An 18,710-nucleotide genomic window follows, 5' to 3' on the forward strand; every position below is an offset into this window, starting at 1 on the left:
ATATACCATTGTAGACTCCTGTCAAAACTAATGGGAGCTGAAATAGCTTTATCGTCTCGGTGACTGCCGCATCTGTGGACTTCGAATTGACGTTTGCATGGCCTTCCATCGTTGCGTGTGGGCCTCCGCATCAGGTCATCGGACATCGTTTTTTTGCCGATTTTCCAGGAAGACACCGGGGCCTCCCCGTGGGTGCTCCCGTCCCAAGGCCATCCACTCTCGCCAAACGCCAGAACGGGAGTTACCTGATCTGAAGGGAAGGGACTGATGTCTCATGGTTTTCCATCACTCAGGAGAATTTGCTTCCCTTTGATAGCCTCGGTTTTTGCGCTACGCAGGGTTTGGGGTTGCGTTGATCTCAGTGTGGACTGCGTTCACACTTCATGCTTTCAACCAGGAGCGCATCGCTAGCTCAGTTGTCCGTCAGATCATGCATGTCTTGCAAACTTCCGATGATCCCCTTCTGGAGGCGAACGTTGGACGAAAGATCAGCATGAAGCCTCACTGGTATATTCTGAACCAGCCGTATGTGTTCGGGACTGTGCGTTTTTATTTCACAATCGGTGGATTTCTGTCATCTGTTGAGCCCTTGCTAGATCAACCTCCTACAAGGGAAGGTTGACGTACGTGAATGGCTAGATGTTTGCATCTGTGTTTATGGATTTTTATTAGATCAGCTTTGGCGTACAAGGTTCTGAGGGTATGCGCCGCACACGTTTCGCAGCATTGCACAAGCCCTAATCTTGTTATGTTTAAGGGGATGGGACGGTTTATTTTTCCAGCATCAGGAAAATGAAGGGACAGCCCTTCACCATATGTTAAGTTGGGAACCACCAGTACCTTTTCTTGACAATCTGACCCCTGGTATTTCTCAGTGCGATTCAAAATTATTTGTGACAATGGAGAGATCGTGCAACTGAAGGATGCTAATGTACATGATGCATGAAGATGTGGCTGCGTGACTGCATATGGGGTTATGTAATGAGGGGCGTGCTTATATTAAACTTAAATATAAGAAGGGGTTGTTGAAGTCCTCGCGCTTTAACGGTCCCTGGCTCTATAATCCATCAAAATAGATCGGACACGGTTCGTTACAGCTGGAGGAAACATTCTGCAGACCAAGTTAGCGAAGTTCGATCCGACGAGCTTGGGCTATACCTAGCAGCAAAACGATCCATTAATAACTCTGCGTACGATGGTTCCCCGAATTCAATTTCCATGATGATCATAGATTCCCAAGAAGATGGCTGATTGGTGTAGTGAGGATTAGGCAGTTGATTTGTTGACAATGAAACCTGAAAACGAACCTCTCGGTAAACTGGGGCGTCGAGGGGCACACGCTCCAGTGAGTTACGGACTGGCGAGTGGTTATGAGGAGCCGCTACCCCCACAGGCGAGTCAGCAAGAGACTCGAAGATGTCACGGGCTCTTTGAATTTGCCCTGCTTGTGCGTATCCACGAATCAATACATTGGCAACATATGCTGTCATATGGACGCCATCCTCTTCCATTCGCTGGCGATACTTGGGCACGAGATCCAACCGATTGTTCAGGAAGAGGGCATTGAAAAGGGACTCGTAGATTACTGCATCAATTCGACATTCGGACCGGCCAATACTGTCGAATAATGACAGCGCCCGGTCAAGATCACGTAATCCAGTACCGTACACGCCGATGATTGATGCCCAATGGGTACCTTGAGGGACGATTTTGCTACGCATTTCCGCGAAGATTAATTCGACTTGTGCTACATCGACAGGCTCAATGGAGCCATGAACGTCCAACAGAAGCTGGAAAGGTCACCACGCTGGCGGCTGCATTTTGAACAATTCTTACCTTATAAGTGTGAGCGGTGGGCTCAAGACCGGCATCCAGTAGCATGCGATGATAATGCAAGGCGTTGGTTTTATCCTTCTTATGATGAACGAAAAATTGTATCATGCTGTTGTAAACTGGGACTCGCGGTTGATATCTAGGTTGTTTGATCATCTGCTCGAAGAGATATACAGCTGATTCTTCATCGCCCACGCGACAACAGGCACCAATGACGGCTGCAAAAGTGACTGCCGTTGGTCGAATCCCAACGTGCGGCATTTGGTAGAACAATTCGAGAGCATAATCGGTTTTGCGCGCCTTCGCCAATTTCGAGATCATTGTGTTGTAGAGGTAGATATTTGGTGTCACTCCGAGTTGCATCGACTCTTCGAACAGCACTTGAGCCATTGAAGAATCGTCAGAAGTATCTTTGACAGCTGCGATCAGTGCCCCGTAGGAGTCAGCAGACGGTGCACCACCATGCTGCAAAATACGGAGTCGGTGGACATTGGCAGCCTCCATGTTCCCTGAATGAGCAAGCGCTGCAATCATCTGATCCTCTATGATAAACCACCCCGATGTCTGAGTATTCGGCTCATACTCAAGGGTTTGCAGGATGACTTGGGCGGCAGCATAGATTCGTTGTACTTTGTCAACTTCACCCATACGGCCAAGTGCGTTGATGAGGTGTCCGAGTACTGTAGGGTACGGGTAAATCCCTATCGCAGCACCCTGCTCGAATCTGTCGAAACACTGCAGAGGTGTTGCAACAGCTGATTTGACAAACGGATTGGAGTAATGCTCGTCGACAAACCGCGAGTGCGCAGCGTCAATACGAGCTACTTGGGGTGCGGTACTAGCCATCGGGATCGGGTAGCATTGAGGCGCTTCAATGGCGGGGTCACATACCGCAGGACTTGAGGCAGGGTTGAGGGTACCAAGGTGCGACAATCCGAATTCGCCTAGGGGCGAGAGCACGCCGTGAGCCGTGTCCCACCCCCTTGTTGTTCGAAGGGTCTCCACCAAGCGCTGAATGTTAACCAATGAAAGGTTCTCCTGAGCAACAATTGACATGTCGGCAACCAACCGCTGGAAATTGAGGGGTTGCGATGAGGCATCCTCGAATCGTCGCAATTCAACGTCGCAGAAGGTATTCGCGATGTATTCCCAGTTTTGGGGTGAAAATTTCGTAGGATCGGGCATAGCACGAGAATAAAGGTCAATGACAAGATCGCCAGCGCCATAATTACCTCCACCAATCTGACGGACTAAGTGGCCTGATTCAAGGGCTACACGAAAAGCGACCGCGGGATCGACGTCGGTCGCAGCAGCAGAAAGAAGCTTGGTAAAGAAATCTCGAGTCCAACGCTGCATGGTGAATGTGTCATGGGTTTCGTGTGCTGAGACTTTGGCGACTGCTTGCGCCTTGGTCATCACAACCGGGCGGATTAACAGAATTGCTTCCATCAGAAGACCATCATCAACGGCGATATCGGCAAGCTTGGTGATCAAGTGTGGGGTGTCGCCGCATAGCATTCCGTTGAAATGGTGTTCTATAATATATGGAAGGTATTCCGCAAGACGTTCGAGAGTGGGACGGCGAGCTTCTGATGATGCTGTTTGAAGGTAACGGAGGTTCAATCCTAGCCAAAGGTTACAGTAATCGTGGTTTAGGATCACTTTCTCGGTGAACGGCATGTTTCGAAGCAAATCGCGAATCAAAGCATTGACATCTTCTGAGGAACGGTTAAGGGATAGCACTTTGAAAAGGCTGAACCACATGTCAGGAGTGACTCGGATGCTAAGTGACTTCATGAAAGGATCAGGTTTTTGCTGTGCTAGTCGGTTATACCACTTGAGGGCCGAGTCGGCATCTCCAATGGCGCTGAAGGCTTCAATGATGCGACAAAATGTGTGCTGAGTGGGGAGAGGCGGGTGGGCATCGAGGGATCCATGGTCCATTAAGTAACCAAGGAGTTCGAGGCCCTTCTCAGGTTGGCCAAGTTCGATGTAGGCCTGTATCATCCGGTCTTGGACCCGAGTGTCACGTTGGGCCGATTTGACGGTAGCACCCAGTTGGTTCAAAAATCCCTGATACACTTTTTCTGCCCCAGTTAAGTCACCCGCCCGCTTGTAAACGTCAATCATTGCTGCATAGAGACGCGTATCGGGTGTAGCAGCATGTTTGTCAATTGCTGGGAAAAGCCGACGTGCAGTTTCGACGTCCCCTCGCAAAGCTGAACATTTGATTAGGCGCGAAATCGTCCATGCGGGTATTGCTCCATCTTGGAAGAGCTCCACTGCGTCAAGCAAGGCCACCGCTGACTCATATGCACGTTCTGTGAGGTAGAGCTCGCGAAGGGAGACCAAATCCTGCCCATCCCAGCCGAGACCGAGGCTGTGATAACGCAATGAAACCTCAATTCGGGACAAGGCACCTTGTATTTCGGCATCCCTATCGACAAGGGCCTCGATTAAAACGTGATATGTTTTAATCCCGGGGACGACATTTCTGGATAATGCAGCATTGTATACTTGTAGCAATGTAGCCAATGGCTCACCAGGGGGTCTTGCTTTGGCGAGAGCGATAAGGACTTGATTAAAGACTGAAGCGCTGGGTGCATCCGAGTTATTGGGTGCCTCGTGGCGGAGACCGTGCTTGTCCACAAGAGAAAGCAGCTGAGGGTAATCACGAGCTTGCAACGCCGCTTCTATTGAGGTCTCAATCGCATGATTCGGATCCTTTGGTTTGTCGGAGTGGTTTCTGCGAGAAAATCTTTCCGAAGAAGCTTCAGGGGGCTCATGGGTAAATTGTATCGGCATAGTCCCCAGGGAGGGGGGCGGCTCTGCGGTGGATGCCACCGACGAATCGTGCCAGTGCGAATGCCCGCCATGGATGGACGCCTCAGCGGTTCCGAGTGAGGAGTCCACGCGCGATGAGGAGGAAATAATTGTATGCTGAAGCCGGTGTTGATTTTGGGACAGCGGAAAAGAGATGTCATTTGGGCGATACGGGCGATCCAATATTAGGGAAATGCTCCTGCTTCTGGACCTTGGTGGGAAAAGGCGGGTGGATCGTCCGAAACGGTGGCGCAGATTCAATTGGGAGATTGGGCGGTCCTCGGAATCGTCCAACTGATCTCTACTTCCATCCCCGGTGGAAGACGAATTTGCCTGAGTGATAGCTCTGCCAACACCCTACCAGACGCGCTCAGCTGGCAGCTCAGACAATTTGAGAGACCCACATACGGTGTAGCCTTGATAGGCCGAATACTGACTACCACCAGTACCCCAGCTAGAGCTAGCGGCACCCGGAAGGCTTAGTATTGAGCCACTGCTGGGTGCAGAAGGTCCAAGAGGCACGGTCTGAAGTTGGAGGACATTTCTGAATGAGTTGTTGGCTCCCAGATGAATGTGGGTGGCGGCCCTCGATCCATAGAAGAGGGATTTCGGGAACATGTCGAGTATGACAGCGCTTGGAGCGCGGGCTGGCGTTGGTTTGCGTAGCTTTCGGCACGGACGAAAAGTCCCAGGCTTTTCCTGTCACATGTCTATCTAGCACCGCCACATCACTCTTACAGGGTTTTGCGTAGGTACGACCTTCTTCTTGCAGATCTTCGTAAGCTCATGCTTGTAACCTGTTTACATCTCGCCCGCGCGTTCTGCCAACTCCTCGTTGTTGTCCTTTGGCATTTGTATTGGTGCACGGCTAGCCCTGAGAGGCTGGTTACCTGCCTCATTGTATTCTGCCGTTGTAATTGCATATCCTGGCGGCCCAATACATACATCTGACCATCCCCGATGTCGTCCGCGATTGAATCATGCCTCCGGGAAACCCCGCATTACATGGTGTACCTGTTGCCGGAAAAATTGATTGGATGTAGAATTCATCGTATCTCGAGATTCTCACAGACCTTCTCTCTCCAAAATCGCCCAATCCTGGGATGCTATGTTTGTCGAATGAGCGGTTTCGGCATACAGCGTCTTTGCGAGGATCACGACTCACATATAGGCCTTTTCGTTCAATCCTTGGTCAATCCACCCTGTGACGACTCTCAGCTGAGGGAACTTTTGACAAAAAGCAGAAAGCCCTTGCGGCGAGGCAATCTGCATTTATCGTAGAGGGAGGCACGTCGTCCATCCATGCAGGTGAAAACAGGTGTGGTAACTCACTAGATTGATAAAGATAATCCTGTTCTCTGGAACACCATGTTCCTTTAAGACTTCGACCGCCTTGACCGCGCTTCCCCCCGTTGCTGAAAGGACATCCTCATCAGCAAAAGACACAGGGGACCTGCCCCGCAAAACGGGCCTGCCTACCGAGCATTGGGTCGAGAAGGAGGACGTATCTTGATGCGATATCTGGTGGTAGCTATTTGTACAGTAGTTGTTTGACCAAAGGGTTGCTCGAAAGTGTAGTGCAAACCTTAGAATAGAATAACTTTGCCTGAGCTGTCTCCTCATCCTTCCGGAAGAACTCCTGAGGGTTAAGTCACTCATCGGAAATAAAGGACTTACCCTCTGAATCAGAATTTTCCCAATGCGTACACTCCGGCATACTTCCCGCAAGCCAGCCTCCATGGCCTGTGGACATGAGGATGGTCAAAATGTGCTAGCAAACTTCCAGAGGGCATGCACGTACTTCCCCTGCGCGAAGAATGGAAACACCACATATTCGCCCCTCAAATCCAACTCCCTCGTATTTGACACCTTAAAGGCATGGGACTGAACCTGGTCATTCACACTCCCTATTGTGCTCACCAGTAGGCGTCTCAATCGTCTTTGGGATCACGGGAAGATGGTTAAGACCTGCTACCGATGCTTCAGAGATTGGTTGGGGGTCACAAATGACTTCAAGAACCTTCTTCGACTAACAGGCGAATAATGCGATCGGTGTAAAATATGAAATCACCCCTAAACCAGGAGTAAACTTCCATGTGTTGTCGACCACAGAATTGTTCACCTCGATGTATTCTTGTCGCGTATGATAGTGTATAGTGCCTCAAGTTGTGTCGTTTGCGCAAGTTTAAAAACGTTAGCAGGAAGATCTGCTGTAGCAACGTGGGTCGCTGACGCAGCCATAATGTCCAGATATAGGATTAGGGATCTGATCCTTACGTAATCCCTAGTTTAAACACAAACGTCATTTTGCACTGTCCCTGCCGTCTTCATCATGACTTTCGCGTATTGCTCTCGCAATAGCTTCCGCTTCATCTAGGTCTGCCTCATCCGCCATCTCCATATCTTCACTTTGGGACAAAGCCAGCGCCTGTGCTAGCAAGGCTTCCTCATCCTCATCCGCAGCATCCATCAAAGTATCTGCGTCAGCGGCTGGCGCAGCAGGTGTCTCGGTGGAAGTCCTGCGGCTGCGGCAGCTGCTGCCGCGTCCTGGCGGGCTTGTTCCTCTTGCATTGACATGCGTAAGGCCTGTGTTGTCAACAATCAGTATAGCTAACAGATCCTCAGTGCTCTGAACCATACCATGGCAAGTTCAGGATCCAAACTGGGATCTACCCCAAATTCGAAATCCTGACCAGATCCATTGGCGCTGTTCGGCACGCCACTGTCCAGCCCACCGGGAATGCCTCTATCTCCGGAAAGAATCGGCGATGATATTATGACGTCGGAAAGTAAGTGGAGACCAGAGGGAACAGAGAGCATGTGGCTTGGAATGTCGCTCAGTGTCGTGGTGTAATTTGTGATACCCGCCACCCTACCTGTTGTCACTGCTTGAAACGGCTTCAACAAATGCCCGAAGTCGGGCATCATTTTCTTCCTCCCCAAAAGAAATAATATCGATCGAGACATTATTTTTCTTGAGCCTCTTTCCAAGCTTAATCAGCGTTTTCTCATCTGCCGCCAGGGGAGAGCCAACAAAAACAATGATTCGCTGTCTCTGATTCTTGTTCTGACGGTGTTTTAACGCCAGCTGAGCTATCTGGATTCCTGTGACAATATCCGCTTCGCCGTTTATCTTCAGCCCATGCAAAGCACTGAGAATTTTGCCAACATCTGGCGTCGGGGTAACGAGGACTTCGGGTCTGGGGGAATTATGAGTATGCGAATAGCGAACATTCAATGACAGACACACACGTCTTTCCTGCCATGGTCATCACGCCGACCGTGTTCTCTGGATTAGACTGCGTCTTGGTACCAAAGATCACGCTGACGGCATCTGATTGTGCCCCAAAACGAGTCGGTGCATAGTCACCATTACGCATGTATTCTGAGTTGTCGACACTTAGACGCGCGGATGATTGTTTGCATCAGACAAGAGCTGTGAATTTGAAGACCCACATTATCATTGTTGCTTCCGGAGGCATGGGTGATGAATAATCTTTCCAGAGAAGGGGGCTTTAGCGGTTAGCTTAGGTTAGGCATATGGCTAATACCACCGACCAGCTGCTATTAGATAACAGCACTTAAGGTGTTGTCTTGGGTGAAAGGACGCGCGTGTGAGCACGTGATTCCGCAGAAATCAGGAGTGATCCATTTTCGATTTTTGTTTCCTTCCATCATCTCTTCCAGAGTCCGCAGTGCTGCAGTGAGTGTCTTGTCTGTTCTCACAATCACCACCTACTCGTTTCATTGTTCGCTGCGCGCCCCCGATCGTTACCTGTCGCAGTCAGAGACTGTGCCGCATCGCCTGTTCACCCTTTAAAAACTTGCCGTCTTGATTGACTGACGATTACCCTCAACCTCTCAACAGCTCAATCTCCTGCTAGTCCAATAGTCATGGAAGAAGAAGTTGCTGCTCTCGTGCGCGTCTTGTGCAATTTTCAATCGAATTGGCTTATAGATCATGATGATAGGTTATCGATAATGGCTCCGGGATGTGCAAGGCAGGATGTGAGTGTCAAAGGAGCGTCCAAGTTCTTGGATTTGACTGATATATACCGTTTTCTGCCTCTAGTTGCTGGTATGTTGGTGTTAGCAGCGAAAATGGCATGCACCTTCTAACGTCCGTCATTCCGATCTGAAAGGTGATGACGCCCCCCGTGCCGTCTTTCCGTAAGTGCGCATGATGGTTGTGTTTGTTCGTGGTCCTGAGAAATATAACCCTAGGTCGATCGTTGGTCGACCTCGTCATCAAGGTGTTATGGTGGGGATGGGTCAAAAGGATTCTTATGTTGGGTTCGTACCCATGTTTAATCCTCTCTTGCGGCCTGGGCGCCCATTCATATTCCCAGGGACGAGGCACAATCTAAACGGGGCATCCTCACCTTGAAATACCCTATCGAGCATGGTATCGTCACCAACTGGGACGACATGGAGAAGATTTGGCATCACACATTCTACAACGAATTGCGTGTCGCTCCCGAGGAGCACCCGGTCCTTCTCACTGAGGCACCCCTTAACCCCAAGGCGAATCGAGAAAAGATGACTCAAATTATGTTTGAAACTTTCAATGCCCCTGCATTCTATGTTGCAATTCAAGCAGTGCTATCTCTGTACGCGTCTGGACGAACGACTGGTATTGTACTGGACTCGGGTGATGGTGTCACCCACACTGTGCCGATTTACGAAGGTTTCGCTCTCCCCCACGCCATTCTGCGTCTGGACCTTGCTGGACGTGATTTGACCGATTATTTGATTAAAATCCTGATGGAGCGCGGTTACGCATTCACGACTACGGCAGAGCGAGAAATTGTCAGGGACATCAAGGAAAAGCTTTGTTACGTTGCCCTTGATTTTGAACAGGAACTACAGACTGCGTCGCAGAGTTCAGCTTTGGAAAAGAGTTATGAACTCCCAGATGGACAAGTGATTACCATCGGCAACGAGCGGTAAGCTGTCAAATCTAATACTATGTGGTCCCTGCGGCTGTTTAAGTCACCGTTCAGTTTCCGTGCTGCAGAGGCATTGTTCCAACCTTCGTTCTTAGGCATTGAGGCTGCAGGTATCCACGAAACCACGTGAGTGCGTCTGCCGTGAACTGGATTTCTTGTCGTTTAACTATCACGGTCAATTAGGTACAACTCTGTGAGCATCCGTGCGACATCTTGTTCCATCTGCGTGCCAACTTGCACTTTCTCGGTAGATTTACAAATGCGATCTCGATATCCGCCGTGACCTGTGAGGTTTTGCTAATGTGATTTATAGAACTCAGAACTGACGACTGTGCGCAGTTACGGAAACGTCGTTCTTTCCGGAGGTACGACTATGTACCCTGGCATCGCAGATCGTATGCAGAAGGAATTGACTGCATTGTCACCCTCGAGCATGCGAGTGAGCACGTCATTGGGTTTGAAGTTGAATTATTGAAGCTCATGTCTCTGCGTCGTCACTCAGGTTAAAATCGTCGCCCCCCCGGAGAGGAAGTATTCTGTCTGGATTGGTGGTTCTATTCTTGGTATGTCAATATCGACTTGTTGCTTCGTGCGATTCACTGGCTTCACCGCAGCGTCCCTCAGCACCTTCCAGAACCTCTGGGTGTCCAAACAGGAGTATGACGAGTCCGGTCCTGGCATTGTTCACCGAAGTAAGTTCAAGGTGCTCTCCAGGTCCACTGGCTGACATGTTTACCCCATTTTAGAGTGCTTCTGAGGAGGGTAGAATGCCGGAGGAAAGAAGGGTCCGGTCCTTATACGTTGCCTGCCATCACGATGTCTTGGTCGATAGTTTACTTGGCACTGCAGTACTGCATGCATTTTCAATGACATCTGATTTTGATTGTGTTTGAAAGTTAAATAACACCCCTTTGAAGGCCCACATAGCTGGGTGGAGAGGAAACTGGGAAGATCTGGTAGACAGCTTTGTTTGACAATGATTATTCAGAGTGAGGCACCGCCAGATTACGCATGCGATATTGGAAGGAATATCATACGAATCAGAATTTATCGAATACTTGGCCTGCTTCCCTGGCAACGATGTTGAAGACACGATAATGCTTCAGAGGCATCACTAGTGAATGGAGTGTTGACATCGAGCTCTGAAGACAGAGTTTCTGTTGTGGGTTGAGTTGAAGAGCGAGGAATCGAGGAAACGGTTGAGTGCTTGGCGTTCGGTTGGAGCTGGACATTAGACTAAACAAAGCAATCAATTCCATTGATGAAGACAAAGAATACGAGGGTGAAGGAGGAAAAGGGTCAAAGGAGTCGTCATGATAGTCCATCATACTACATACTGCGAGTCAAATCTTCGTGTTCACGCAAGCCCATCATCCCAGTTGGTCATGATAAGTACGTTGGTGTCGTCGAGCATGGGCACTGCTTCTATGCTGGCAGCTGGTCAGAAGGAGTGTCGCAAGAGGCTGATAATCCTCACCTGGATGTAAGAAAAACTTGTGCATCTGAAACAGCTTGATCAGCACCAGCGTTGTCCATTTCTTGGTGTTTTTTCTCAGCATCTCGAAAATGTTCCAATGCCTGCCGGGCAGAATTCACAGCATTGTCCCATTTGTCAGAGCTCTTCCTTCGTTTCCCTGCGACATTGCCCCTGTTTACAGATCGATCACGGAAAGCTTCGATGCTCGAGAGGTGAGCGCATAGCAGCAGGTCAAAGACTGTCTCGCTTATCCAGCGTACAGACTGGATGAAAGGAAGGGTAGTCACAGTGGGAATCAACTCTGGAAGACTGAGGCCCTTTCGAAGCATTGGAGGATCACCGGCGAAGGCTCCTCGAAGAAACGAATGTGGAATCTTCGGAGCCCCAACAAACTTGAAAAATTGAAAGTAGGTGCCATCCCAAAGAATCCCGAACACAGGTACAAAGAAACCCTCAGTTGAGTTTTTCCAATCGCATGCTGTGACAACATGTAAGCTGGCAACCAGACGACAATTTGATAAAAAGGTGAATACTGACCATCACATTCGGCTATCACTTGAGCGATAGCATCCAAACGCTCCTTATCATTTCCGATTTTCAGCTTGAGCTGGATGATAAGAACAGAGACGGAGCCAAACGCCCTGAGGTAGTACTCGATTCTCCCTTTCATAGTAGCACGGCCCTCTAAGATGGACTCTGGGAAGCTCCTGAAAGTAAAGCTAAACTCTGCAATGAGGCGGTGGAATATCTGATACGTGAAGGTGTGAGGTTTCTGCAGGTGAAGAGGATGGGATCACTCAGACTGGAGAGAGGAAGCGGGATGTGGCCTCCTCGGTTTCATGTGCAGAAAGAGGGCCATATTGCTTTAACATAATATCCATGTCTTCTACAATGGATCTTAAAAGGTTGGTAGGGATACGAGAGCGATGGAGCTCGAAAGTTTCAATATCTTTGAGGAATCGAAAAGGGTCGAGTCCAACGAACAGAGCGATCTCGTTATACTTAACACCTGAAAAGCTTACATCCAAACTCTTCTCTAGATGAATTGGAGTTGAGACCAAAACTATATTTTAATAAGGCGAAGGGACACACCCAGAACGATTTTTTGTAAAGAACTCAAGCTGAAGTCATACTCATCGAGAATATATAGAAGAGCAAGTGAAGCCGTGTCATGATTCTTGATGGCTTTGGAGAGGACTTCGTTGAGCCCTTCGCTGGAGATCACCCCATTACCTTCTCCTCGTCTCTTCTTAGCTAAAGGCTCAGACATGGCACTAGAGCAGGATGATGGTGTGAAGGTGAAGAATTCTGCAAGTTTTTCGGTCCCGAATTGAATGACGTAGTGACTGTAACAAAGTTTTCGTGGTTGTTTTTCATTGTTGTGTCATGTAGCGGTCCCAAGTGCTGAGGGAGAAAGTAGTTTGAGAGCAGATCAACATCGCTCTGTGGACGCGCCAAAATATGTGTTTTTAAGTTATTTGTACTGTACGCGCACGACCAACAACCGCCGCGGCCTCGTTGTCACGTGGCAGTGCGGCTATCCTGTCTGGTACTTACGGGGTCATCAATTTACATGATTTGGGAAACCTCTTACTATCATTTTTGGAGAAGTATGGTTGATCTCCTGCTTGGCTCTTTAAATCTGATGCTGTTAGAAACCACCTCTGCCTAATGCGGGCATTTAGTGTAATGGTAACACACTCTTGGTACCTATGCAGGGTTCTGTGGTTCAACTCCCAGAATGTCCATATTTTAGCATTTAGGTTCCCAAGACCATGTGTACAAATTCCAACATGGTGGACATTCTACGGAAGTCACCGAGCACACCCAAATCCGGTTGCTGCCACGTGAGATGGGCACGTGAAGTCAAGCATTAAATTAGCCGGCCTGACAAAGTTTCAGGGGGTGTAGCTCAGAGCACTAAGGACCCAAATCCGGCTGCTTCAGACCACATAATGTGGACATGTAGGAGATTAGCAGTAAGTCCGGCCTGAATATGAATTCAGGGGGTGATGGCTCATGGGCTGTTGGAAGCCTGGTGGTTAGGGTCACATGTGGATCACGGGCTCAATCCAATGTGAAGGGGGTGTGTTAGAAACCACCTCCACCTAATGCAGGCATTTAGTGTAATGGTAACACACTCTTGGTACCTATGCAGGGTTCTGTGGTTTGACTCCCAGAATGTCCATATTTTAGCATTTAGGTTCCCAAGACCACATGTACAAATTCCAACAGATGCAAGTTCAGCCTTCAGATTGCTTCCTTGTCACCTGAGATGGCAGGCTCGACAAGCGACAATGGTTGATGGTCAATATCATATTGATCATTGTTGCATCTTCGGGAACCAGGCTTCGGGAGTGATTTGGAGTACCTTTTATGCTCTGGTCCTTTGGATTGGCATTGAAGAGAAAAACTTACCTGGACTCTTGCATTATGTAGACAATGTTTTTTCCTTCGAGCCCTGTGAGGATTTGGAACTTTATGTTCCATATGGTTTGACCTACCCCCACAAACGAGTTGAATTACTCAAGTTATTCGATGAGGTAGGAATCCCTCATGATAAGAGGAAGCAAGAATTTGAACTCACGATTATTGGTCTCTGTGTGTGCCTTGAGACCTTAACGATTGTGATGCTGGATGAAAAGAGAGATACAGTCATGACCCATTCAATGAAACACACCATTCAATGAACCAACCTTCATCAAATGCTTGTGCTGGATGCAATTCTGTTAAATTTCTTGGGATACAAGCATACGCTGAGGCCAACTCACGTTGTTGATGTTGAGTTTTGCGGCACTAAGATTTACTTTGTTTCCCTTTTTTGGATCAGTTGTTACTAAAGTCAGTGCGCATTGATAGCGCCTGACTATAAAACACCAATTTTTGGACCTTACGACTCCTCCTCAGTTCATGCATAGCGGACTGAGGTGAGTCTAAGTTTTCTCCTTCATTTATGTGTTTAACAACTTGTATCTAATATTCATACACCAGTGACAACATCGCTAGGTGAATACTTCCAATATATTTCTAGTTCACACATAGCGGACTGAGCGACAACATCGCTAGTCCAACATTTCGTCTTATAGGTTACGAGCCCCGTTCACTCTGAACTTTGTCCTACCTTGTGAACTCCATATCCCCTTCCTTCCCAATGTCCAACACCACTGCAACCGCTAGTGCAGCCGCCAGTTCCTCAACAACAACCATCTCCCCAGACAGCTCCCGGTTCCCCATTAAAGTCTTAGACAATGAGGGCAAGAATTACCATACATGGGCATCTAGGATGAAGTCGATACTTCAGATAGGAGAGGTTTGGGAGGTCGTGCAAGACACGTCAACAGGCAGCGTTGCCATGCCAACGCAAACAGGCCAAGACCTCACAGACTGGTTGAAGAAGGATATGAAGGCGTTAACATATATCAAGTGCTATATAGGTGACGAACCTATCATGCTAATTGATGAAGCTCCCCATGCTCACGAAGCATGGAAACTCCTTTCTAATCGCTACAGCGGTCGTGGTGCACACGATGCCATGATCATCCACGGTGATCTTTATACTTTTCACATGGATGACTCTAAGCTGCTGGAACCACAGATCAATGAGATGCGACAACTCCGAGCCCAACTATCCGAAATGGGCTGGAAGGTTGATGAAGGTGACTTCGTCATAGCTCTTGCAAAAGCACTCCCCGCTACGTATCACGCCATAAAGACCTACGTCATCGTCCACATTGACGACGTCAACACCGTAACCTCCACAAGCCTAATCCAACACATACTCCAAGAAGAGAAACTCAGGAATAACGACCCTGAGATTGCTGCCATGTTCACCAATGGTGGAAAGTCTGGTCGTCACGAGAAGAAAAAGTCGAGTGGCTCGACAACGAATACTGCCAAACCGGTGGTTTGTTGCTCGAATCCTAAGTGTGGAGCACTAGGTTATACGATAGAACAATGTTGGTCGGAAGGTGGAGGGTTGGAAGGGAAGAGATCGAGACGCGGAAGGGGGAAGGGCAAGTCAAAGTCGACAACGCTGAAGGAGTCGGCCAAAGTCGCAACTTCTCCTGATGAAAAAGACAAAGTCTTAGTCACCGGAGCTTCAGACTTACTAAGTGCAACACCCACTGGTAATGAACCTCGACGCTCCGAGTGGATAGTCGATTCTGGAGCCACCGCACACTTATGTGGTAATCGTGAGTGGTTCATCTCCTATCGTCCCCTTGATCCTCCTTGAAAAATCGTCCTAGGTAACAAAAAGGTAATTTTAGTGCTGGGCATTGGACAGGTGAAAGTGACTTTTCTTACTGGAAACTCACCTGGAAACACCATCATTCGCAATGTCCTCTATTGCCCGAAGATTGCCCATAACCTTTTATCCGTCATCCAACTCAATTCATCCGGCGCATATGCAACGTTCCTAAGCGGAAAGTGTGAGATCTTTGACTCAGCGGACCAGCTCATTGCTGTTGCCAACGCCGAGAACGGTTTGTACCGATTACCTGTTACGGTCATAGCCTTGGAGAAGGCTTATATCACCTCCTCCCACGCCGCCAACTCCTACTCCTCCAATATTGCATGATCGATTACCGCCAGCGCATCATTGGATGTGTGGCACAAACGCCTTGGTCATATCTCGAAGGAATCTATCCTCAAAATGATCAGAAGCGGGATGGTAAAGGGCATGGATCTGATTGGGAGTGAAATGCAGGACGAACCAAAATATTGCGCAGAATGCGAGGCATCCTCACACCATCGTAATCCTATCCCCTCCAAAACTCATACTTGCGCCGATCAAGTCCTTGGCAGAGTTTTCTCCGACGTATGCGAGACCAAAACTGTAACGTGAGAAGGTTTTAAGTATTTCATCACCTTCATTGACGACTTCAGCCGCTATCTTACTGTTTACCCGATGAAGAAGAAGTCCGACGTGCTCGACAGATTCAAAGAGTATCTTGCCGAAGCAGAACGCCAGACGGGGTCTAAACTCAAGATCCTCCGTACTGATGGTGGTGGCGAATATTTCTCGGATGAGTTCTCGTCGTATCTAAAAGGAATCGGAATCGTTCATGAGCGTACAAATCCGCGAACACCGCAGGAGAATGGCGTAGCTGAGAGAGTCAACCAGACTCTAGTCACCATGACTATCGCTATGCTTGAATTGAAAGTCGACCGCACTGCTTGGCCATACGCGCTGCGACATGCGGCACTAATCAAAAACGTATTCCCCCCACTCTGCACTTCCTCACGATCTCTCCCCCTACGAACAGTACACTGGCAATAAACCAAGTGTCACCATGATACGTACCTTTGGCTGTAAAGCCACCCTCCACATCCACCACGATCTTCATCAAAAACTCGATAATCGTTCGATTCTTGGAATTCATCTTGGCATGGCGCAAGGCAAGAAGGCCTTTGTTGTCTTCGATCCCAAGACTCGTAAACTCCACGAGTCCAGGGACGTTCATTTTTTTGAAGGAAGAGATGGAGAATCGGAGTGGGTGACTGAAAGGTTATCTTACTAGTTTGGGGACGGTAACGTTCCGTTCCCCCGTTCGCCTCAGGCCTCAGTAATCCGTCTAAGTATACGCTTGATTTGGCTGTATATTGACGGGGTAGAAGTAAAGGCTAATCCGCCTTTTACAGCTACCCCGAGGGTTTATATACAATCTTATACATTCTCGGCACAAATAAATAGAGAAGCTTCCGCGACGCTAAATTAGCGTCGCGACATAATTATTACACAACACAACATCAACTGATGTTGTGGGCGGAATATAGACATGGGCTGGGGCCTCACATCCTCCTCCCTTGCGATACTAGATCGCAGACAGGGTACTAGCATATATACACAAGGGGAAAGCAAGCATTTTTAAAGAAATAAAATTTTTTTTAACGTTCTACATACGAAGAATGTATGCAAACGGGGGCACACTCATTGCAGGAGGCTATAATAGTATTTTGTAGGCGAAGCCCACTTAGAGTTTCTCCTGGAACATATGCACCCAGATCTCGACGACAGTGTTGTCGATGATGGAACGACTTTCTCGTCGTTGTGAGTTTATTAAATACCATCGTCCACCATGACGATGTTGACAGTGTAGGTCGTCGACGGCAGAGTTGTAGCCGACGAGAAAATGAATAATCAACGATGATTGCGTTGACGAAGGACGAAGGGTACAGAATAGACAATCAACGACAGCATTGTCGTTGACGAAGGTAAGAGATTATTGATCAACGACGGCCTTGTCGTTGACGAAAGTGGGTAATCAACGACGGCATTGTCGTTGACGAAGGTATGGATGAGGGGGGGTCAGTTCCTCATTTGTTTACGCGGCGCTGACCCGGACGGGCCAGAGCCGGATGGGCGATTCGACGTAGTCCTACGAGTCGTCGTAGACCTAGCCGCGTCGACAGCGACATCGTCACTCAGATAGTTGTCGTCATAGTGACGAGTCTCGACATCAGCGTCGTTCATGGACGAATCCTCGTCTTGACGACGGTGCGAATAATGGACATGGTGCGCGGGATGGCCACGTCCATGAGAAGAGGGAGCACGCCCTCGCACTGGTGGTGCGTGGGCGGATTCGTACACTGACGAGTGTGCATACGTCGGAGGGGGGTATTGCGGCGGAGGTGGGGCGTTTGAATACGCCACAGGGTGTGGGCTCGCGTACATCATAGGTGGGTTTGAGTACGACGTTGGGGGAGGGTTCGAGTACATAAGTGCTCGTTCCTGGCGTTGAATTTTACGACGCTCACGAGCGTTGTCAGTCATTGGTTTTATCCATCGACACGCGAGGATGTACATCCGTGCAATACGAGCCGGGGGGTACTGGTCGGGAAGTCTTTTCGCCTCCATCTCAATGTCATCGCGTGACATACGCATTCGTGAGGCGCAGTTGTTTGTAGCCACCCTGTACCAATCGGTACAGGTGTCGACGTCCTCTTGCGAGGGCTTGCCCGTCTTGAACGACCAGGCAAGATGGTACATTGTAGCATAGAACCTCACACCCTCTTCGGTGTGTATGTAGTTACGAACCAACTCGAACCACTTAGGTTCTTTGTCGCGGACGAGCGCAGCCGCATCTGGGAATTCGATTCTATCGACATGGTCGATGTCGTAGAAGCGGGTAGGAAGGGCCACCGATCGACAATATGTCGGTGGGGGTAGGGGTTCGCCATGCACTTCAGTGAGTTTGGCGTCGTAGTACTCGTAGTAATGGTAGCCGGGTGGACGGTTCGCGACGAATTCTTCGAACGAGGCATCAGGGTCGACGACCCATTCGCCTTCCATCTCGTCATCGTCGGACGTGGGAGCCCATCTCTTGGAAGAGGTGGTTTTTTTCGACGGCGCAGACTTGGCCGATGCAGGATCCACCGGGCCAACCCCGGGGATAACGATGGTTTGGGGAACAGTGGGCCGTGACGACGAGGGAGCAGAAGATGTGATCGGGGCAGGTTTGGGAGATGCAGGGCGTCCCCTCACCGTGCGCGCGACTCTAAAGACGTCCTCGTTGAGTTCGTCGTTGGCCTTTCGGAGGGATTCGACCCGTCGATGAAGACGGTCGTTTTCAGAACGCAGGTCGTCGGCCTCGTTCTGCAGCATCTCATACTTGTTCCTGAGCTCA

General features: G+C 49.1%; 6 protein-coding genes and 1 non-coding gene across 7 annotated transcripts; 3 read left to right on the forward strand and 4 right to left on the reverse strand.

Annotated features, from left to right (window-relative positions):
• Nucleotides 1–32: 32 nt before the first annotated feature.
• Nucleotides 33–1,117, forward strand: EI90DRAFT_384523 (cytochrome oxidase complex assembly protein 1-domain-containing protein). The gene is made up of 7 exons (XM_039067556.1): nt 33–254; nt 317–339; nt 398–541; nt 597–623; nt 673–700; nt 758–817; nt 876–1,117. The coding sequence occupies exons 1-7, from the start codon at nt 98–100 to the stop codon at nt 944–946; spliced, it is 510 nt and encodes a 169-aa protein (XP_038918428.1). The 5' UTR covers nt 33–97; the 3' UTR covers nt 947–1,117.
• EI90DRAFT_387019 (uncharacterized protein) lies at nt 754–5,363 on the reverse strand. The gene is made up of 3 exons (XM_039067558.1): nt 5,065–5,363; nt 1,837–5,013; nt 754–1,760 (listed from the first exon to the last, which is right to left on the reverse strand). Exons 1-3 carry the CDS (start codon nt 5,272–5,274, stop codon nt 1,092–1,094), a joined length of 4,056 nt encoding a protein of 1,351 aa, XP_038918429.1. The 5' UTR covers nt 5,275–5,363; the 3' UTR covers nt 754–1,091.
• Nucleotides 5,364–5,634: 271 nt separating this feature from the next.
• EI90DRAFT_3144926 (PRTase-like protein) lies at nt 5,635–6,897 on the reverse strand (the record flags this gene model as incomplete). Its single annotated transcript, XM_039065206.1, has 11 exons — nt 5,635–5,670; nt 5,726–5,762; nt 5,822–5,922; nt 5,989–6,071; nt 6,136–6,187; nt 6,242–6,280; nt 6,334–6,399; nt 6,458–6,525; nt 6,577–6,624; nt 6,677–6,729; nt 6,779–6,897. 11 exons carry the CDS (start codon nt 6,895–6,897, stop codon nt 5,635–5,637), a joined length of 702 nt encoding a protein of 233 aa, XP_038918430.1.
• Nucleotides 6,898–6,958: 61 nt separating this feature from the next.
• EI90DRAFT_3144927 (uncharacterized protein) lies at nt 6,959–8,138 on the reverse strand (the record flags this gene model as incomplete). The annotated part of the gene is made up of 5 exons (XM_039065207.1): nt 6,959–7,175; nt 7,292–7,480; nt 7,533–7,856; nt 7,909–8,055; nt 8,113–8,138. The coding sequence occupies 5 exons, from the start codon at nt 8,136–8,138 to the stop codon at nt 6,959–6,961; spliced, it is 903 nt and encodes a 300-aa protein (XP_038918431.1).
• A 139-nt stretch (nt 8,139–8,277) lies between these two features.
• On the forward strand, nt 8,278–10,600 carry EI90DRAFT_3280136 (actin). The gene is made up of 14 exons (XM_039066735.1): nt 8,278–8,359; nt 8,525–8,574; nt 8,628–8,664; nt 8,729–8,734; nt 8,799–8,826; nt 8,881–8,949; nt 9,006–9,602; nt 9,660–9,731; nt 9,789–9,798; nt 9,857–9,891; nt 9,945–10,044; nt 10,108–10,168; nt 10,220–10,297; nt 10,352–10,600. The coding sequence occupies exons 2-14, from the start codon at nt 8,551–8,553 to the stop codon at nt 10,360–10,362; spliced, it is 1,128 nt and encodes a 375-aa protein (XP_038918432.1). The 5' UTR covers nt 8,278–8,359; nt 8,525–8,550; the 3' UTR covers nt 10,363–10,600.
• EI90DRAFT_3049180 (uncharacterized protein) lies at nt 10,472–12,556 on the reverse strand. Its single transcript, XM_039059670.1, has 6 exons — nt 12,175–12,556; nt 11,886–12,118; nt 11,620–11,830; nt 11,083–11,560; nt 10,943–11,035; nt 10,472–10,841 (listed from the first exon to the last, which is right to left on the reverse strand). Exons 1-5 carry the CDS (start codon nt 12,350–12,352, stop codon nt 10,963–10,965), a joined length of 1,173 nt encoding a protein of 390 aa, XP_038918433.1. The 5' UTR covers nt 12,353–12,556; the 3' UTR covers nt 10,472–10,841; nt 10,943–10,962.
• Nucleotides 12,557–12,757: 201 nt separating this feature from the next.
• EI90DRAFT_t97 lies at nt 12,758–12,830 on the forward strand. The gene has a single exon. It is a non-coding gene; the product is annotated as a tRNA-Thr (tRNA).
• The last annotated feature ends 5,880 nt before the right edge of the window (nt 12,831–18,710 follow it).

The sequence above is a fragment of the Cantharellus anzutake genome (genome assembly GCF_015039405.1).
Source record: "Cantharellus anzutake strain C23 chromosome Unknown EI90scaffold_14, whole genome shotgun sequence".
Taxonomy (NCBI): Eukaryota; Fungi; Basidiomycota; class Agaricomycetes; order Cantharellales; family Hydnaceae; genus Cantharellus; species Cantharellus anzutake.